The following is a 21,651-nucleotide window of genomic DNA, read 5'->3' as shown; positions in this document are numbered from 1 at the left end:
TTATTTATAAACAGAATTGTCAAAACATTCGGTCTTACGATATAGATTTTATTTCGAAAGTTAAGTCCCAACGGAAGTTTGATTGTACCGATAGCTTGATAATGAACCGGTTAACGTTGTGACCGACCGTGCCCCTCCAGTATCTGTATTTAGCTATTTGATTTGTGTATTTTCATACAACACATCTTTCCGTAGCTATCACTTCTTCCATCGATGCAGTGGAGGTCGGACAGCTAACCTAATAACAAAGGTAATGCTGTTTTTATCTTTATCAGTTCCGAAAGTTAGCTTAAAGATGGCTAACAGCTAAAACTAGCTCCGATGTACTGTGTACAGTAGATGACTTATATTAGTGGTGTTGACGATACATAAACACAATACAGCAGCTTAACGAATCCTTCCGAAAAGCTATTGCAGTCAGCATACGTTCAGTGCAAAAAAAACAATTATTATTATAGTTAAATGTATAAATCTAACTATCATTGGTTCCTTATTGTTCGATTAGTCTTTGCTATCAATTAATGGCCACTAAGATTTTAATGAGATGAGTCAGAAAAGGTTCTAATTATATTTCCAACGAGAAAGAATGAAAATAGCAGGAGTATATCAGCCTAATCAGTTTTACTTCTTATGCTGTGGTCTGTTAAGTTGATTCCACTGTAAATCCTCTATCTTCTTACTCTTCATGTGTCTTAGGGGCTTGATGCCACCTATTCCTGTCCTGCCCAGGTGTCAGGTGACAGCATGGATGAAGAAACTCTGGAGGCAGCCATCACTACCTATGTGGCCCAGTTGCAGCAGGTGGAGACAGCCCTGTCTGCTGGGCTGGACCCCTCTCAGCAGTCAGACCTGCTCAAACTGAAAGAGGACCTCAGTCAGCTAATAGAGCTCACGGAGGCCAGCCTGGTGTCTGTCAAAAAGAGTCGACTTCTGGCCAGCCTGGAGGAAAGCAATGGACTACAGGCAAACACGTCAGAGGCAGCAGCTGACACAAACAGTGCAAACGCCGGTTTCGATGCTCAGTTTGCTGCTTTCTACTCAGACCTGGAGGAGGCTTCAGGTAGTAACTCTGATACCAGAGAGAGGGAAGGTGGGGTAGAGGATGGTGAGGAGGAGGAGGAGGAAGAAGAGGAGGAGTATGAGGAAGATGCACTCAGTGGTACCAAAGTAAGAGCACCCTACCGGACAACATGGGGGACACTTGAGTATCACAATGCCATGGTGGTGGGGTCAGAGCCGCCAGATGGAGAAGAGGCACAAGTCAGAGTGCTGTATGTCTATCCCACCCAGAAGTCTATGAAACCTTGTCCATTCTACCTAGAGGACAAATGTCGCTTCCAGGATAATTGCAGGTAAAGTACCATTGTGGTTTTTTTTTTTACACTTACACTTGATTTCTTTGTAATAGCAGATATTGTCCAGCAAGTGTCATCAGATGTCCACATGGCACAGCTTCAACCCTGACCATACAGTAGCTACATAGAACAGACTGTTCTGTCTCTATTGATTTTATTCTTTCTGATTATAAGTTTGTTTTTGTTTTTTTGTTTTTTGCAGTGAATTAGGAAAAAGTCTTATAAGAGGAAATGTATAGAATACAAGTATTTCAAATCAGGGTTTCAGTGTAAAGTTTTGATGTCAGTTAGTTGTCTAAATGCCTTATCTGAAGATTTTTGTCAAGGAAAATCATGAAGACGAGTTTTTTGAGCATCATTAAGCAATATCAGTTGAATCGCTTGATTATTTGTACTTCTCTCTATAGAGCACTTCAAAAGGCTTTTTTTTATGTTGTTTATTGTAAGGTTTTCCCATGGTGAGGTGGTGTATGTGTCGGAGCTCAGAGAGTTCCTGGAGTGTGACCTCAGTAATCTTGAAGAAGGCTCTTCCTGCTTAGCACGACACGAGGATGGCATCTGGTACCCAGCCAAAATCACAGGTATTCCTTTGACAGTGTACTTTACAGTAACTTTGCGTACCAAAATGTCATGTTACTGAGGGAGTCAACACATTACCATGCTGCTTTGTACAGTGTTCAGTGCTTATAATTTGGCCAATGAATCCATGCTAACTAAAGCTGATCTTTGCAAATAAAAGTTTTTTAATGTCAAATAACATCACTCACCAGTCAGGAATTGTGTTATTTCCATTCAGATTCATTTGTGACATGTCAACAAAGATGTTACTATTTGGTAAGCTTGTATGGGAGCTAAACACTAGCTTGTACCAAAGTACAGGCATTTCAAATTAGTCCTTCGTGCCACATAACCGAGGCTTGAAATGATTTATAAAATGGTTTGATTCAACATGTTAAGGTGTCATGATTCTACACATATTCAGTATAAAAACATATTGAGCACTACAATCTATAAAATGTAACCCAGATGGTAAACAAAGCTGGATAACGGTTGCTCCAGTAAGTTTGTATGCTTTGCTGACTGGGAACGCTTTCTCTCGATGTAGAAATTGACAGTGGTTTCTACACTGTGAAGTTTAACTCACTGCTGATGAAAGATGTTGTGGTCGAGGCCGACTGTGTTATCCCGCCACTGAGAGAAGACGACCCGCTCTCCTCTGACTCAGACCTGGACGATGGGGATGATGCGGCTTATGCAAAAGGTGTGTATGAATGTGTGTTGCCGCTCCCAGGTAAATCAATATTTGAGTTATTATTGTATTCTATTTTACATGCTTATAAAGAGTCATACATTTGAATATGTTTGTTTTTCCACTATTTCTCCATTACTTAATAACGTTCTCTTTCTGCTTTAATTTTCACTTGCTACCCAACAGTTATGGACTCTGCTGTAGAATCCGTTGTAACGTTAAATACTTCTCATTTTGGTGGCTGGGAGGCTCATACCAGAGGCATCGGATCCAAGCTTATGATGAAAATGGGCTACGAATATGGGAAAGGTAAGTGCAAGTGCACATTGTGAAACACATTTTAGGTTCTGAAGTCACAGTAGCAAGAAAGTCCTGGTTGAATTTCCATTTAGCTTTATCATTTTCAGGGTCCTGATATTGTGCGTGTTGGCTCACTGTGACTCTGTCACGGCTTACTGGGACACTTAGAATAGAACAGAGCCGTTGTTATTGTTTGTAACAGCTGTGCTTATCATCAGTATCATACCAACTACAGGATAAGATCCCACAATAAGAACTTTAATTATTTCTGTTTGCAAGCTGAGCAAAATAATACAAAACAAGGGGGAAATGCTGTCTGATTAAACCTGGATATAATGAACATTTACTAATACAGATTTTATACTGATTTACCACATTCACATGTACAATACTTCTATTACATGATGTGTGATACTATACCCTCTGAATGCTGCTGTTAACACTGCAGTTGTTGAATGACTTTTTTTTTTACCAAAAATGGAAAAAAAAAGTTTGAAATAGCTATACATACAGATATTTACCACATTCTAAGGTAACATTACAGGGGACAAAATCAGAATGGTTGAAAACTGGTTTTGCTAATAATTGTGAACTGATTGAATTAAATGTCTTTTACCAGTATTCTTGCTTTTGTCTGTGTGCAGATGTACAAAAGAAATGGTTGTGTGTTTCTCTTCCTCACTCTTTTGCTCTCTCAGGTTTAGGAAAGATGCAGGAGGGTCGAGTAGAGCCAGTGATGGCAGTGGTCCTACCCAAAGGTAAGTCTCTGGACCAGTGTGCCGAGTTAACCCAGAGACGCACCCATAGCAAGGCCGCAAAAGATGGCACAACAACGGGCCGTCCAAAGCGGCGAAGAAAGCCTCGAGATTCCTCAGGAGGGCGCCGTACCGTCTTTGACTTTCTCAACCACAAACTAGGTGGCAAGAGCTCCAATTCTGCTGAGGGGGGTGCTGCCGTGCCTTCAGCAGCCACTGGGGTGGAGGCGTACAGGGGAGGGAAAAGCACCAAGAGGAGTCTGAATGTGAAGCTGTTCCAGGCTGCTGAGCGGGTGTCCCAGACTGAGAGGGAGATCCAGAAACTGACTGAGTCACTCAGAAGACAGACGGGCAGGTCTGTACTGGATTCTTTGCATGTTGTTCATATATTGTACATTCATGTCTAATCTGACTTCAGTGAAGGCTGAAAACTGACGTCATTAATAATCACATCAAACTCTTTGTCTCCATTGATGCTCAGCAGCTGTTGTCTCTTCCATTGGAGTACATACAAAATGTATAAGCAAACATAGCATAACATGAAAATAAATACATTACTCACACAGCTATTGTTTGTTGTTAAATATGAGCACACTAGTTGCTTACGTAGCTCTTGTCAAGTAAAGATGTTACTCATTTAAATTCACAAATAAGAAGGGTTGTGGGAGTTGTGTGAAAATGTAAAAAAGGTGCGAAGATTTGAGTTTAGATACTGTTTCTGTGGCCAGCTCATTCTGGAAAGTGCAGCTAAGCCAACTTGTCTCCTCGTCCCTCCACACTTTCTAATATATTTCTTGTTTGTGTGTGCAAAGGGACGCATCCAGAGTGAAGCAACTGGAAGAGAAGCTGTCAGCGGCCCGCCGGCTGCTGGCCCAGCAGAAAGCCCAGGAGCTGTCAATCCAGGGAGAGCACAAGAAGGCTGATACACACAAGAAGATGACCGAGTTCTGAACTCAGTTCTCTCAAAGACTTGGAGGATAAAGGGAAGCACTGCTTGTCTGAAATGAACCTTTGTCCCTCGCCTACTGTCAGTTATTTGCTACACTGTTTTTTTAAAAACATTTTTTTTAGCATTATTGCTCACCGGCATCATGGATTTGGGCTGGCGGCAGAGCCAACTTTATGCAGAATGGATCATTTGCTGAAGATCATTTGTTTTATTTTCAAAAACTGAGCAGTTTATTGTCTGCGAACAGATGTTTGGTTTCAGATTGTACGGTTCACAATAATGTTACAAACTAATTTTTATTTGTAATGAACATTTTGTCTCAGTGCATTTTTCTTTTTCTGCACTAAAAACCATACATTTGGAGAATATGCTGTGCATTTTCCTTTTTCTTCACACTCACACCTTCACACCTTTACACAACTACACCCCAGTGTAAAAAAAAAATGTTCTCCACCACAGAATTTTTAATACTTGTAGAAAATGTGTTCTTTGTTATACTTTTCTAGGAGGCGTCTCAATCATTCTGGCCACAGGCCGCTCCCATGGTATGAGCAGAATGCCTCGACTTCGACTTCTGGCTGATTTTTAAAATTACATTCTCAGGAGTTAGGAGACCTTTTCCAAGTTTTGAAGTGAAGCCCCTCCAACGCCCACGCCTCTTGCCAGCTCATGCACAACACCTTTGAAACTACAACCGAAACCTATCTATTAAATAATGAATTTGGAGAGCAGCTTGTCTGGGCGGGTTGTGACTGCATCTACCTTGCTGCCTTTCAGACTCCAGTAAAGGTTGAAGTCGTGATATTAGGTAGCTGTAGATGAGGTCTTCCTCCATTGGGCTCATGAGGAACAGATGGGCTTTTATCCCTTTTTGTTATGCGCAAGTACCAATCTAAATGTGACACCGTATAATAAAAGGGTGAAATTTAAAAAAGAAAACACAAAACTACAGTTCCTGCTGCCTGTGTTCAACTTTTTTAATGAATCCTTTCCAAAAGAAACAGAACAGCTGAGATATGCTGAAGCTTGAGTCCATGAAAGACAGCTAGAAAGCCAGTGGCCATCAGTAAGTCACAGCGATCCTGCTATCCCTAAGGGTAAAGAGATAGTAAATACCTCAAGTTAAAGCAGTAGGAGTAGCAGTGAGATACAGTGCACTGTGGCAACCATCCATGAAGTCTCTGGGTGGACTCTGGCAGAGGCAGCCACACATGCAGAACCCCTCTGCTGAATACCCTGAGGGAAGCCCCACTCGTGCTCTGATCTGTTGAGTGGCAGCACTTTTAGATTGGCGGTGACTGCAGGGATCACACTGAATTTGCTGATCATTGGGGAAAATGGTAAAAATGCAGTGTGTGGGTGTTGATTTAATGGGATCCCTCGGGGTGGGTCTGCGCTTCATGGTTTACCCCATTTATGAGCCTCGGGTCTCTGAGGGTATCACTGCCGAGCCAGTAGCAGATTTTCTGTGTGTGTGTGTGTGTGTGTACAGGTCTAGGTGTGTTGTCTACATTCTTGGGCATCTGTATGCGCTGCACACACATACCAACACCTGTCTCAGGTATGGATTCAGACTGGCCTATTAGTGGAGTTTTCACAGCTAATCGGCACATATCAGAGCCTGGATTATGTGATTAAGGAGGTGTGATGGGAAAATTGATCGGGAGGCCACCTTGACTGATGTTTTACTCGAGAATTCACACTAAGCTGTTTAACTAAGAGCTGCCGGCCTTTAGGGGTAGGCCTCTAAATGTGTAGAGTAGGTTGAGCTTTCTAATGTTATTCTACCTGGCTATGTTACAGATTTGTAGTCTAACTGATAGGCATATAGATGGTATTGTGTAATTGCCCAACCATATCATGTATACAAGGCCTAGCTGTCCAAACTAGTCATATCAGTTTGATATTTTCCAAATTGGAATTCTTTTTAGCACAATATTCACTCATGTTATACTAAAAAAAGACTACTTTGGAAGATATCCACTTGTTTTGACTAACTTTTGAATACTCTTTTTTTTTTTCTTCTTTTTTTTCAAAACAAGGACTGTGGATTTTGTCCCCCATCACTTACATTAAAAATGCATTAGAAGGGGATCTTTTAATGGTCAGTATGAATAAGAGGAATGATTACAGCAAGCAAAACCTCTTCCAGTGTTCATATTGACTTGAAAAATTACGAACTTATCCTTTAATGTTTAAACAGGAGAAACGCAAAAGGATTTGGATATTTCAGATTGAGTTTGAGCCTCATTCACATGAGGAAATAAATCAGAATGGAGTCAGTTATCTATCAACATGATTTTTAACGTATCACACAGATCAGATTGTTCAGGTCATGATTATTCACTTAGTGTTCCTCTCCTTCCCCACGGTGGTGTTTGCCAACTAACAGAGAGTGGAAAAGCGCCAGTAGAGCCCTGCCAAGGGCTGCAGGCCCCCGCACCTGCCAAGGCTGATCATAAAGCGAGAGTTGGGCCCCAGCAGACCCTCCAGCTTGAATTTTTATTTCTGTCATCTGTTTGCGCTAATGGCAGACAACAGTTTGTGCTTGTACAGTAGATTAGGAAAATGTATAAAGTGTATTCATTTACGTATGCAGATTGGTTTGAGTGTAAACAGGGAATCAGATGGGGCTTACCTTTATGTAAAAGTAAATATAAACAATTCAAAAGAGTTAAGCTGAGTATTAGGGTCCACAGTTTGCAGTGCATGAATGCAAATATCAACAAAAAATGTAAAGACATCAGTTTGTGTAATTTAAAAACCCACATTGTTGCAAGCAACATCCTAGATAATGTGTTGTAATACAACAGAATGTTTTTATTGTGTGAAGATGTTGTCTTGACATACCTGATATAATAGTGAGTTTTGCTTTAGATGAAAAAAAAAAAAGCAAAACTATTGAAATATTGCTTGCAGAGCCCCTCATCCACATACAGGACATATATACATAACAGTTTATCAGGAAACAGCTAGCAGTTTTACCATCAGATTCATCATGTGCTAAGCATCTAATCACTGGATTTAGCCAGAGTTATTAAATTAAAACACCTCTCCATGTCTAAATTAATTATCAAAGCGCTGGCATACGTATCTGCAAAGACAATCACTTAATTGAAATTAGCGTTGAAGGTCATTTTTTCACCAAGGTAAATTTAATAACATGACATTTAGTTGTAATTAATAACTTTGTGTACTTGCATGGCATTTCACATTGCTTTGTTGAGGCAGCCAATGCAGTGGACCTTTTATTGAGCAGCACCATTTGACTTAATTTGCATTTGTACGAGTATTTAATACTGAAATTATGCATATGAAATCCCTGCTGAAAAGGCTTGTCTCATCATTTATTGGACATTAGATTGTAGCTTCATAAAGACCATCCTCATTTCATTTTGGAATTCAATTGACAATGTACCGCAGTATTGTGTTTTCAGAGAAAACTGGAGGGACAAATGGAAATTAATATCTGTTCATATATGAATCTTTGCATACAGACAAAAGACTAACTTAAGCTCGCTTTTTTATATAAAACAGAGTTTTGAACTGATTTGGAGTTGCAACAAAGCCAAAGTGCTACTTCAGTGTATTTCAGACTGTCCTGGAATCTTTCTTGTGCAGATTATGTGCTGAAATCACTGCAGGTATTTCACCTTGTTTTAAGTGCTGTGACTCCATATTGTGCTTAATCGCTATTTTCTCCTGTCTGTGTTTTACATAATGATCAATGGCTGGTCTTCTGCTGAGCCAGTGGAATACAATAGTTTGTTGGCTAAGGTCAAAATTGAGGTCATCACTTTGGGCATTCAAGTGTAACGTTACATGCTTTGAAATCTAATCAAATCTGAGGTTTCACTGAGGTGGAACAGTAGGATGCAGATATATGGGAATAGAATTTATGGAAAAGAGTTGATGACTTGCTGGTAAATAATAATTTAATACTTTTTGATTTTGGTGCTTTGTTCATAAGGTGTTGAAAAGCAGTCGCACTGTATTGTTGGTGTTGTTACTCCACTCCTTTTTGCACATTTTGTTTACAGAATGGAGCATTTTCATTTAGAGGGATGGACTAAATTGAATTCAGGTTTCACAAAAAAAATGAAACATGACTTTTTGACTGCACATCCACAAAATGCAGTTTCAAATTTAAAAAAAATCTATCTTCACATTTTACATTGGAAGTCAGTGGGGGATTGCGATTTTGTGATTGAAAGTGTACCCCTGTGTAACATTCATGTTTTGGTGTTCAGTAGCTGTATTCTCACCTTTTCTAATTAGTCCATCTTATATGCTTAAGATTTAAGGAGGCTTGGTCTTTGCAGTGTAGGCCAAACATGTAGATCGTTCACAACTTTGAAAAGAATTTTTTTTTTTTTTTTTAAAAACCTCGCTATTAAGTGATTATATGTATCATGTCATATCTTATTAACCTTTTATACCTTTTTAGGTGTAGCTTTATTTTACTGCACATAAAATTGATTTAAAAAAACAGAAAAATAACACTGAAAAATGACTGTTCTTGGGTTGTGCTTTGGTGAATTGTATAAAAGAACAGTGACAAAGTTAATACACTTCAAATAAAGCATCAAAAATAAGTAGGATTTTTTTTTCACTACTGATGAATACTTTATGTACATACATCATAAAAAAACATCATATTTTTCTTGTACAGAACTAGTCAAAAGTTTGGACACACTTTCTTTGTGTGAGGGGATCACACACTTTCTCATTCTAGTGTGTCCAAATCTTTGACTGGTATTGTATATCTGTATGTTCAGGTTAACAAAATGTGCTTAATGTCAGGAGATGGGATGCACATTGCTGCAATTTTAAGAAATTAAAAAAAAAATTTAAACAGGAAATAGATACAGTTTAACATAGCTCATGAGTGTTCCGCTGTCATGAAGAGCAAAGTCAGCTGCTCTTTGGGTTGTTGCATGTTTTGTTCTGTCATAAATATTTCATGACGGCATACAGTCGCGTTTCATAAGTACACCAAATTATAGTATCTACCATAAAAACACTATCCAAATGGTGGGTTTTAGCTTTAAGCTTGTCATACCAGATTGACCATATAAATGTATATACTTTATATTTGGACATGAAAGGTGAAATAATAGTTTTTGGGGATTAATGGGGATTAGTGGAGTGTAAAAGTCCAAAAATAAACTTTTTAAATAAAAATAGTCACATTTATTATAACAATATACCTCAATATCCTGACAGGTTTCAACTTTTTTGACAATAACAAAACGAAGCAATTACTTGTCTGATCCATTTTTCAACGTCTTTTATTAAAACAGTTAATTAAAATACTTTGGCAATAACGTAATCAGTGTATAATAAGTGTAGACTGCTTTTGTGAGGTCTTACAATGCCATAGGAAACAATATTTGAATGTTACCCGATCTTGTCATGGATGTGATAGACTGCATAGCAATGTATTGAGCTAATTGCTAACGTCAGCACGCTAACATCTCACAATGACAATATTAACATTCTGATGTTTAGCAGGTAAAATGTTTACCATGTTCACCATCTTAGCATTGCATATTAGCATGTTAACATTTGCTAATTAGCACTGAACACAAAGTACAGCTGAGTCTGATGGTATTGTCATTGGTTTTGCAGGTCATAAACTAAAGTGTTGGACAGTACATCAGATCAAAAAGTCAGGGGATCACTAAAGTTATTACAATTCATCCAGAGAGGGACATGCGTGTCAGAAGATAACTGGAGTCCAGCAAAGAGACATGTGTTCCTTCTGGGAGAAACATGTATCCCAGAAAGCAAAAGGAATTATCAGCCATTCTGACCATGTTCTGTCCAGTGAATTCACTGTAATGCCCTCAGGCCGGCGTTATTATGCGCCCCTTAGGAAAACAAACCGCTACTCTAAGTCCTTCATTCCTTCTGCTATCAGGCTGCTTAATACCGACAGTCATTTTAAATGAATGCCACATTCATTTAAACTTATGTGAACTATGACAGGTGTTTTTATCCTTGTTTGCTTTTCACCTGGCTCCTCACGTAAGCCTGCATTTACTGGGTGACCTGAGGGTGCCAGAGTGTTGCTGAATGCTTTACTCCACTTATGTGAATTATTTTGTTTTGCCTGCTTTTCATCTGGTTCCTCGTGTAAGCCTGCATATATGGGGCGACCCAAGGGTGCCAGAGTGTGTTTGCTGCTCGTGTTCCTTGTACTCATGTGCTGATCTGTTGTCTCTGATGTGTTGCTGCTTGCCTGTGAGTTTTTCTTTTGTTGTAGAACTGAATTGCCCTTCTGGGATGAATAAAGTCGTCTGAATCTGAATCTGTAACAAATTTCAAGACAGTCTATCCAATAGCTGTTGAAACATTTTAATCTGAACCACAAATGTGAACCTGATTGTGGCATTAGAAGAAAGGTGAGGGGATCACCAAAGATATTAGAATTCATCCTATGAGAACCATGAATGTCTGTACAAATGTTGTGCCAATCAGTCTAGTAGATGTTGTTGAGCTATTTCACTGGATAAGTAAAAACATTGACTTGCTGGTGGTGCTAGAGGAAAAGTCAGGAGATAACTGACATCATCAGGATTCATCCTCTGGGGACAATTAATGTCTATACAATTTCATGGCAATCCATCCAATAGTTCTTGTGATATTTTAGGCTGAATCAAAGCAGCGGACAGACAGACAGTATTGTTTGTTTCAACATACTGTATGTTTACATTCAAGTGAGAAAATCCTGTACCAGCCATAGTAGTTATGACTGTTGTCTGTCAGGAGCACAGGAGGAAATTGAATGACGTTATTATAGAGCCACAGACTCTAGAGATGGAGGAGGTCGGGGTGGATGGATGGGACAAAAAGACATTAGACTTTAACACAGGAGACTGCTGTCCGTGCCTTGTTTCCTACGACAGTCAACACTGATTTCTTTTAATCATAACCATGATCATTCCCTAACCTTAACCAAGTGGTTATTTGAACCCAAACCATGATCTATCCCTAAACCAAGTCATTTCTGTGCTGAAACCTAACCAAACCCTAAGAAAACATGGTTTTCAAAAGCACAGAAAAACAATATAGTCCTGTCGATAATGGTGTCAGATCAGAAAACACTGAATGTATCGTTCTGGAGAGAATGGACCAACAACATATTGTGTCATTTAATTTGGAGGACTTGTTAACACAAAAAAAAGCATGCCAGGTCGGTTTCCAGACAATTATTGGGAAAAATATCCTCATATAAACCCTATATACAGTATTTCACACTATATCCAACTCAACATCTGCCAAGTCACTTAACAGTTGTAACCTTTGTGTGCAGAACTAAATTGTTCTTATCATTAGTGGTTTTAAATGATGTACATTTTTAGCTGTTGCAGATATTGAAAAAATCTATTAAGCAAGGTCACAAAAGTCAGGTCAGTATTAAAGTTAACAGAATGTGATGTCATTAACAAAATTGGGGAGCTATTCAATTATAAAATCCATTTTTAAATCAACCTCAGGTATAATACTTCTTTTTCTATGGTAATGATTTGCCACATTTTAAAACATCAAAATACTAATAATATGACATCTTGATTGGTGTCTTGCACCAATGGTACTATTAATTAACATTTCACATAAACCCGGTTGCTTCTTGCTCTCTGGCTTTTGCTCTGGACATGTTTTTTTTTTTTTGCTGAAGAGCATAAACATTCAGAAGTGATTTCATCATCAGCATTTCACTCCCTCCGCTATCTGCCACTGCAGGAAACCTCATTTTGTGCATCAAAAACAACTCTCTCTTTTTGTTTTGTGCAATAAAATCCATTAGATTTCCCATCAGATCTGATTGGATGGTGCACAGTGTAAAATGCGGAGTTGAGGCTGGTTTCCTTTATTTACGATAATGATACAAATGTCTCAAAAGAATGTGGAGATTTTGATATTCCCCTTTAATTTTAATGTCAGTGCCAAAAAGGAATGAAATGAGACGATTATGGCCTATTAAAATCATGCTTATCAAAAATTTGAATCAGGCCAATCACTCTACTTCTATTCTACTGATTTATCAAGCAAAAGAAATAATTAAATTGGCCTGTGCCTTTTTTGAGGTGGCCAGGGTTGAGGGAAGCAAGGGCTATGCATGACTGGAGAGTGACTTAAAACCCTCCTCCCCAGCCACCCACCACCCTCTTAACACTAAAGTGCTGTGGTAGTAACAAAGAGAATGGCTGAAAGAAATATTGAATAAATGTGTTTATTTGGCTGCTACAATTAGAAAAAACACGGAGCTGTATGTGTGCTTACCTAAGCAGTGACAACTGCAAAAAGCATTACACCTGAACACACACACATAGACACACAACTCCTTCCCAGAAAATCTTCCCACCACCTAACACTGAATAATCAAGATACTGCAGTATATCACTGACATTGTTGAGGAATGTTAAAATTGAGATTAAACCCAAACCTTATGCAGTCATATCAATATCTCACAATTCCTGCTCAGAGTAGAGTGTAGGTTTTTCCTGTGGTCTTTTCCACTGTTGTGAATGGGTCAAAGGCTATTCTTCACTGTTTTTGATGAAGGTGACAGCTTGAGCTATACAGCTCAATGTCAAAATGGAGTGGTGCAGAAGGATATTTTCGCTGTTGGCCTTTTGCCCTCATAAAGAATTTATATGCCCACTGGAATCAATGATAGATATTTCATCTGGTTTCTCTATGAGTAACCTTTTGATAACCTGGGGCAAGAGCAATGAGTGTGACTTGTGGTTCCTTTGAAAAATAGAAAATAAAGGGATAAATTACTTTTTCTTTTTTTTTTTACAATGTGAGACATGATCGTATCTCAGTGTTCTTGGACTCAGTTTTCTTTGATGAGATTTTTAGATCATTCCAGCCAGCCAAGGAGGAAGAAAGAGTCCAACAGATCCCAGTATACACACCAGTACAAACATCCAGAGGAATATCCTGTCAATGACCATAGCCACATACTTCCAGTCCTCCTTCACCTAGCAGAGAAGAGAAACAGCAGAGGGACATTTCAAATTTCACACCACACCACCTTTCTTTTTACCAGCTGTCAGTTTTCACCCTTGATTGATTTCTCTCGAATGGCTGATTTTTTCATTATGAGGCAGCTATCTCCTAAATGTCATTCAATCTTTACTTTTCTCTCTTATGAAAAATTCAAGGTCAAATTACTGAGGTCCCATTGTTTCAAATACTGGCTAGAGATTGAAAGTACATTACATGATAAAGAAGAGTAACTTTTTTACACAGTCAAAACTGAAGACTCGCAGTATGACACATAAACAGACAGCATGAGAACTCGGTAGTCTTAGTAAATTGTCTGATGGTCATTTGTTCTAGGGTTATGCAAGCCTTCACATTTGTGTAACTCGCTGTGCAATATCGAAAGTTCTAAGGGAGGATATCCCAGTGTTGGCAGAGGGGATTCAGCTGCGATCTGCCCCAAGTGGATATACTTATTAAACCTCCAGGTACACAGAATATACACAGGAAAGTATAAGAACAATACTGCTCGCATCGCAGCTGCTTGTATACACTTATACATTAGTAAAAAAGCAACAGAGGACACTGTGGGAAAAACAAAAGACAATGTTGCACGTTAGGGCTGTCACTTTTGTGAGAAATCTGATTTGAATTTGAAAGCAACCCATGTAGCCTACTGAACTTTAAAACATGGAATGGGAATTGATCTCGCACGTATGAAATATTGATTGTTTATATGATATAACTGCATGGTGAAATAATGCAAGCAGCAGAGAAGGAGAGATGCTGCTGCAATGAGAGCAAGGACATGTTCGCTGTTTGTTCTTGCATTCACATATGTGGACGACATGTGTTAAAATTGAAACCCAGGAAGTGGAAGCCTTCACAGAACACATTAACTCAGTGGACAGTAACATCAAGTTCACACAAGAGGATGTCAGGAACAATAGCTTGGCCTTTTTGGACTGCGCTGTATACATTGAAGAGGACAGGAGCCTCCACATTGGAGTATACAGGAAACCCACACACACAGATCAATACTTACTCTTTGACTCTCACCACCCACCGGAGCATAAGCTAAGAGTTATCAGAACCCTGCACCACCAAGCTGATAATGTACCAACAAGTGCCCAGGCCCAAGAGAAGAAGCACAAACTGTATCTGAGGGATACCCCAACTTGACCTTTGCAAAAACAGCCACAAGATCCAGGAAAAACAACGACCCTGTGGTTGGTGAAAAAAGAAGAAGAAATACAACAACATCATCATTACTTATATGTCTTATATTATCTGAGAAACTCAGGATCATTTTTCAAACCCAGCAAGACACTAAGACAGAAACTGGTCCACCCTTTAGAACCCAGAAAAGCAATCTAGTGTATGCAGTCCAATGCAGTGAGGAATACACAGACTTGTATATCAGGGAAACTAAATAACCATTAAACAAACACATGGTTCAACACAGGGGAGCCAACTCCGCAGGTCAAGACTGAGCAATTTTCCTACACCTGAAAGATAAGGGACACTCTTTCGAGGACAACAATGTGCATATGTTGGATAGGGAGGACAGATGGTTTGAAAGAGGAGTCAAAGAGGCTATCTACGTCAAAGTAGAGAAACCATCCCTCAACAGAGGAGGAAGTCTACGACACCACTTATCCCCCATCTACAATTTTGTCCTTTCATCTCTTCCCAGGAGACTTAACCATTCACATTTGGCCTCATCTAACAACTCCAACTGTCCTTTACATTTGGCCTCAGGTGACTCCAATGACTCTTAACAACTGTCATTACAACAGCCAGGAGCTCTAATGAACCAAGTGGTATTAATGACCTCAATAATGACCCCACAGAGGTACCTGGGACTTCCTGACAGTCAGTTAGAACTGAAGAAGCACCTTGGATGAGAGGCGAAATGTCTTCACGTATCTTTAACCAAGTCCAGCTGCCCTCGATTCAACCCTCCTTGGATGACATTTAATAGAGAGTAAAGTGTTTAATAAAAAAAGCTGTTTGTAAACTGTGGTTTGCTTGCTAGCTGTGGCAGTTTATGTTTACAACTCTGCCCATGCTTATTTCCTATCCCTCCTGCTTTTTATATCAACGTGCAAGCAAGGGTGAAATCTGGTCTGACAGCAATCCATTCATCCGCAGTGTTTGCGCTGCCTCACTTGAGTGACAAGCTTACACTACAAGGCAGTTGCGTTTTTACAGTCAGCAATCACACAGAGAAATACAATGCATTGCCTACACTGAGAATTTTGAATCCAAACAGATGCTTACATACCAAATATTCAATTATTTTCCCATGTTCAAACAAAAAGTGACAGCCCTATTGCATGTGCTGAAGGGATTGTACTCATCCAAAAACATTGAATGGAAACTGGCAAACATTTAAGCCACATTAGGTTATAAGGAACCCTGTGTGACTTCAGATTTTTGCATATCTTTTCAAATATGAGCACTACATAAAAATATTGAAATTGTTATGTCATTACCAAGGTTTTACTGGTTACGTAAATAAAAATAATTGGAGTCAACTCACTGAAAAGTCTGCATCCTCTGCCCTGAGATGATCAGCAATGTATTGAACTCCCTCTATGGCCCGTTGCACAGCTGGGGAAATAGTTGGAACTATGGCATCCTGCTCGGTATTCGTGTCTTTAGTGGACTCTTTTGTGAGTGTTTCTGCTAGGTGATCTGTAAAGGCTTGTTTCACTCGCCCTGCAATCCCAGTGGTCCCAGGTCCTTCATTGTGCAGACAGCAGTACTGGAAGCTGCGGGAGCGACACCGATGACCAGTTCTCTGAGGAGGTTCCCTCTTTTGGTCACACATTTGCTCTTCACTGAGGGAGCGGCCATTCTGTGCCAGTGCATTAGGTTCATCCCTGGATAGGCTGCGAAGGGGGCCCAGTGGCAAAGTTGGGGGCAAGGACAATTGGGAAGAAGACGAGGCTGACGAGATGTGACCCCGGTGGAGTTGCTTCTCTGAGAGAACTGAATACTGACCAGTTGGGGACCGGCAGAAAATGCTAGCCTTCAGTGGATGATCTTTCTCATTGAGGTCGTCAATCGGAGAAGAGGGTGGAGAAGGGGAGCAGACCAGGATGTTTGGACTGTTTGACTGAGTCTTTGGGAGTGTATTATCAATCTGTCCTATTTGTCTTAACCCTGTCTCTAACCCTGACCAAAAGGCCTGTGAGTTGCCTGTTGCTGATATAGTGGTTGGACGGTGCATCATCTCGATAAGTTTTTTGCAGTGCTGCTTGGCTGTGCCTGGAGGACGCTTCATGAAGAGGACCCGAGGCACCAAGTCCAAGAATACTCTCCGCACCCAGTGAGGCATGCCATGGGTTTGTGGAGATCGATGATGTACGTTTAAAACAAAGACAGTAATTATGATGGAGAGTGTGACAAAGACCATGGTAAACAGAAGGTATTCACCAATCAGCGGAATCACCAGTGATGTAGATGGTATTATCTCTGTGATCAGCAGGAGGAATACTGTTAGGGAAAGTAACACTGAGATACACAAGGTGATCTTCTCTCCACACTGTGATGGCAAATAAAACACCAGCACAGTCAAACAGGAGATAAGCAGACAGGGGATGATAAGGTTAATGGTGTAGAACAATGGAAGCCTCCGGATGATGAAATAGTAAGTGATATCAGCATATATCTCTGTGCAGCACTCATACTTTTTAGTATTGTACTTGCCCACTGCATTCATAATGACCCACTCGCCACTCTCCCAGTAGTCCATCTGGTCCACATCACTGGCCATGCTGATCAGATCGATCTTGGCACGGTCATAGGTCCAAGAACCAAATTTCATCTTGCAGCTTTGCTGGTCAAAAGGGAAAAATGTGACATCTATGCTGCATGAAGACTTGTAAATGGCCGGTGGCATCCACTTTATCCGACCGTCATAGAATAGGTGTGCCTTTGTGAGGTGAGTTACTGCAAAGTCGCCATCAGCACTGCAGATGAAGAATGGGATATAGAAGAGGCAAACACATTTAATAAAATGTACTTTACATTTTTGCTGTCATCAAAAGTTGCATAACCTTCAGTATTTTCAGTACTTTTTTACCTTTGACAGAATCTGACAGTTTTTTAAACACTTAAGTATTGGGAAAATGATTCTGTGTTAGCGCTTCAGTCATTCATAAAACAACATGCCATAATTAGTTCTTATTACAACCAATGACTTCCATTAAGTACACGCTACAAACTTATAGTATTTTTTTATTTGAATGATTGACCAACTAGAAAAATTAAACTTTTTTAAATCACATGATAAGTGCAAAAGATACAAAATGCAAATGTTTTCATCACTGCTGATGTTCTTTCAAGAGAGAATTATTTTAATAAGGAGCTGTTAGTTGAGAGAGCATCATTAGAGAATAATTTAACATGATTATAATCTTTTTCTATCTTTTATTCTCTCTCCACATACCTCTATTGGCTCAAACTTAGCAAAAAAGGTATATTCTTAAACATATATGCCAATGACACTCACATTTATATGTCTGTATCACCAAATGAGTTTCGTAAAATAAACAAAAGACTGCATGTGCCAACATTTCCTGCAATTAAAAACAATAATACCAAAGTAATTGTTTTGGTGACAAAGAAGAAAGGGCTGAAGTAAGTGCTCAACTCTCTTAAAATCACTTAAAATCTTGTTACAGAGTGAAAGCCTGCGTTTTGACCTAGTAAAACCTACTGATAAAGGAAACATACACACCAACACACACACTGGCCCTGTAACTTCGACTTGCAACTAATGCATGTTGCCCTTTAGTCTGATCCTGCATTACAACAATAAATTTAACCTAAATCATAAATCTTGGTGTAGTCATAGATTGAAACCTAAATCTAACAGCCACATCAAAGCAATAATAAAGTCAGCCTGCTACCATATTAACAATATAAAATGAATTAGAGAATTTATGGGCAAACAAGATCCATTCCTTTATCTCCAGGTTCAGGGCTATCTTAAAAAGCTAAGAGACATCTACAGCTTAAAACTAAGAAGCATATCACTCCACTTTTCAAATCTCTGCACAGGTTTCCAGTCTGTCAACAAACTGATTTTGATGATTTAAAATCCTGCTACTCACTGGTAAATCACAAAAGGATTAAGGATTTAGGATTGTTTTTCTCTTTGTACAGAAAGCAATTTTATTTGTTTCATGTCATTTTGTTGTTTTAGTCTCAGTGTCTTACATGAAATACTTTGAATTACCCTGTGTGTGTGGTACCGTGCCTTGCCTTATTAGCTCCTAGCCATGGATATTTCATCATGAGAAAGCACAATCATCTTTGCAATGACATGTGATTTTCACAGTTGTGTTTGCAAATTCTGTCATGCCTTTTTCTGATACAGTTTTTCATATAGATCAAGATTTCCCTTATTTAGAGTGAAATAAATTCAGCTACCTGAGGCAGTCACTGGATGCATTTTAACTGTGTGTCCCTTTGAAACACATCCAATTACGTTTCATCTTCTAATTCCTTGCTTAATGTATTGCTTTGTGCTTTGTTTATAACCACATCCATTAAGGCTGACCTTGTTCACATTTATTTTAGCTAAATTACTTTATGACATTGGCACAGGACAAGATGTTTGGCACAACAGCAGAATCTTCATGTTTTCCCTCCAGTCATGCCATCTGTTGGAATTAAATCATCAAAAGCTGAACATTAGTTGCTATATGATTATTTTTGCCTTGAGAATTGCAACATTTAAGATCCCAGCAACTGCTTTGTGCAACTGTGTGAACAGTATCTCTTGCAATATCTTCACATTAAAACACACAAGCTACTGATACAGATCCTCACTTGTTGTAGAGGACGATGTCGGGCCTCCAGATGATTTCCGAGGGAATACGGATAGAGGTGACATTTTCATATTCCTCCGGGTTCCAGCGGAGTTTGTAATCGTTCCATTCCTGTAGGAGAACATTTATCACATTTACATACTGTAGCTTTATATTGGACTGAATCTTAAGCAAATGTTTTGCCTCTCATCATTACATACTTGCTTGACCCAGACGTTTGTGGTCATCATCTGGTTCTTCTCATCCTTATTTCATGTAAACAGAGAAGGAAATCGTTGTGACATTAATCTTCTTTCAAATTAATTGTATGACAGTCTGGATTTCATCATCACTTAGGTAGAATGTCTTTGAACATCTCATTTTCTACTAATTCATGTTTTCCAAGCATACCCTCTATTTATAAAGACAGATTAGTTGTGTAATACACCAGGAAAAATATATTTGGCAGTTTTTCATGCAAGAACACTCTCACTGTATGCTGCTTTGCTGCCACTGCTGGCAAGCTGCTTTCTCTAGCTCTTCCCCAGCAACATCTAAGGCACTGTCGGAGAAGACAACTTCACCCAGAGCTGACTCTCACTACCAGACATGTGGAGCAAGCACAGTCACCTAATTGTGTGTCAAAACCTTGAGAATCAGCCCCACAGAAATGCAGGCTACACATATTCAATCTTTAAGCTGCACCAGGCAACTTTGCATGTTTGTGGCTCCAAATGGCAGTGAAAAGGTTTTACCTTAGTCAACAGAAATCCTCTAACATAATTTTGTAAAATGCTCATGTTTAAATCTCCAGAGCAGAGGGCCCGTAATGCAAAGATACCATAGGGACAAGAGAGAATAAAGATGGTATTTAATAGAGACCAGCTGTGTTTGGATTGCTGTTTAGGTGACAGTGTTGAATATTTATCACTGGTGTCCGTACATGACAACTGAATTTAATTTGGGAAAATAATGCAGTCTTCTCTGTTGTGGTCTCATTTCCGTTGATAAGTAAATTGAAATTTATTTCTCTTGCCTGGTGTAACTTTGAGCTGGTTGCTATTGTGATCATAATGAATATAATACATATGACAGAGAGGGCACAATTGAAGATATGTCATTTACACAATTACATTGCACCAACACCATCATAATGTAATATTCATTATGATAAATCAACTCTTAAGAAAGACATCCTGTGTTTCAAGGCTGTGAGGTTTCCCTCACCACATCTATCAGCTGGGCAATAGAAAGTCCAAAGTGAACTAGCACTGTGTCTGAAGTGTTTTCCACCGGCCGGGAGAGCTTATTGTAATGTACAAACAGATCCTGGAGCAGCCTCTCTTCAGCATGGGCCCGGGGTCCAGCTTGGGAACAAACTGAGGGGAGGAGAGAAGAAATTAGACACATTAGGAAAGCTTTAGACTAATGACATGGCCCCTTGTAGTCCTTCTGTATCATTTCTTGTCTTTTTTAAAACAGTACACATTGATATTTGTTTTTAATACTGCATATTTCCACACGCATCAGATAATATTGCTGATCCCTTGTGCTCATTTATTTTGCTTTTGTACAGACTTTGCCAGTAACCTTCTGTATCTTTATAAATACTATCAATAGTTTCTCTTTTTGCACATTCATCTATGAAATACAAAACACAATTTCAAATGCATAATATTAATATTGCATATATTTTCTACTTCCTCAAGTACTTTCATCTAAATTGGATTTAGCATGCAGCCATGCCACAGTAAAGAATCCACTGGTGTAGATACAGAATGTAATCTAAAAGGAGGGTGACCTCTATTATACACAGGTGGCATATGGTTACATGAGACTGTATCTGAGAGATGAGACAAACAGGGAGAGGGGGGTGGGGTGGGGTGAGGAAGATGAGAGGAGGAAAAGAGGAAGGATGAATCTAAATCTGAGGACATCCGTTGTGTCTCTGAATAGACGTGCTGATGGAGCGATCTGTCGAGACGTTTCATTCCCTCCCTTGCCCCCTCTTGCCATCTGTGCCTCGATGTCTCTTCTACTGCCGCTCTGATGGAGCAACTCAGTCACATCCCTTTCCCCTTTTAGAACCAGCTCACATAGCACTGAGGATGACCTAACAAGGTCCAGGAACAATTAAAGGGACGGGGATCGTCCCAAGGCTCGTACAGTACAATGTCCTTTGTATTCCGGGCCTTTTTTCATATTTAATTAGGGTTTC

At 39.4% G+C, this 21,651-nt stretch overlaps 2 protein-coding genes across 3 annotated transcripts; one reads left to right on the top strand and one right to left on the bottom strand.

The window, feature by feature from the left end:
- Nucleotides 1-53: 53 nt before the first annotated feature.
- Nucleotides 54-4,976, top strand: zgpat (zinc finger, CCCH-type with G patch domain). 2 transcript variants are annotated; one of them, XM_042409026.1, is made up of 7 exons: nt 54-250; nt 730-1,352; nt 1,803-1,936; nt 2,461-2,616; nt 2,791-2,913; nt 3,603-4,014; nt 4,472-4,976. In XM_042409026.1, the coding sequence occupies exons 2-7, from the start codon at nt 745-747 to the stop codon at nt 4,608-4,610; spliced, it is 1,572 nt and encodes a 523-aa protein (XP_042264960.1). In that variant the 5' UTR covers nt 54-250; nt 730-744; the 3' UTR covers nt 4,611-4,976. The 2 variants fall into 2 exon arrangements, with proteins under 2 accessions (XP_042264960.1, XP_042264959.1); XM_042409025.1 differs by having other exon boundaries at nt 697-1,352.
- A 7,851-nt stretch (nt 4,977-12,827) lies between these two features.
- LOC121895787 (neuronal acetylcholine receptor subunit alpha-4-like) lies at nt 12,828-20,761 on the bottom strand. Its single transcript, XM_042409237.1, has 5 exons — nt 20,661-20,761; nt 19,655-19,699; nt 19,456-19,565; nt 16,154-17,588; nt 12,828-13,604 (listed from the first exon to the last, which is right to left on the bottom strand). The coding sequence occupies exons 2-5, from the start codon at nt 19,682-19,684 to the stop codon at nt 13,479-13,481; spliced, it is 1,701 nt and encodes a 566-aa protein (XP_042265171.1). The 5' UTR covers nt 19,685-19,699; nt 20,661-20,761; the 3' UTR covers nt 12,828-13,478.
- Between the last annotated feature and the right edge of the window lie 890 nt (nt 20,762-21,651).

The sequence above is a fragment of the Thunnus maccoyii genome, chromosome 4 (assembly GCF_910596095.1).
Source record: "Thunnus maccoyii chromosome 4, fThuMac1.1, whole genome shotgun sequence".
NCBI classification, from domain to species: Eukaryota; Metazoa; Chordata; class Actinopteri; order Scombriformes; family Scombridae; genus Thunnus; species Thunnus maccoyii.
The sequence above is the reverse complement of the archived record's forward strand: the minus strand, read 5'-3'. Positions and strand labels throughout refer to the sequence as shown.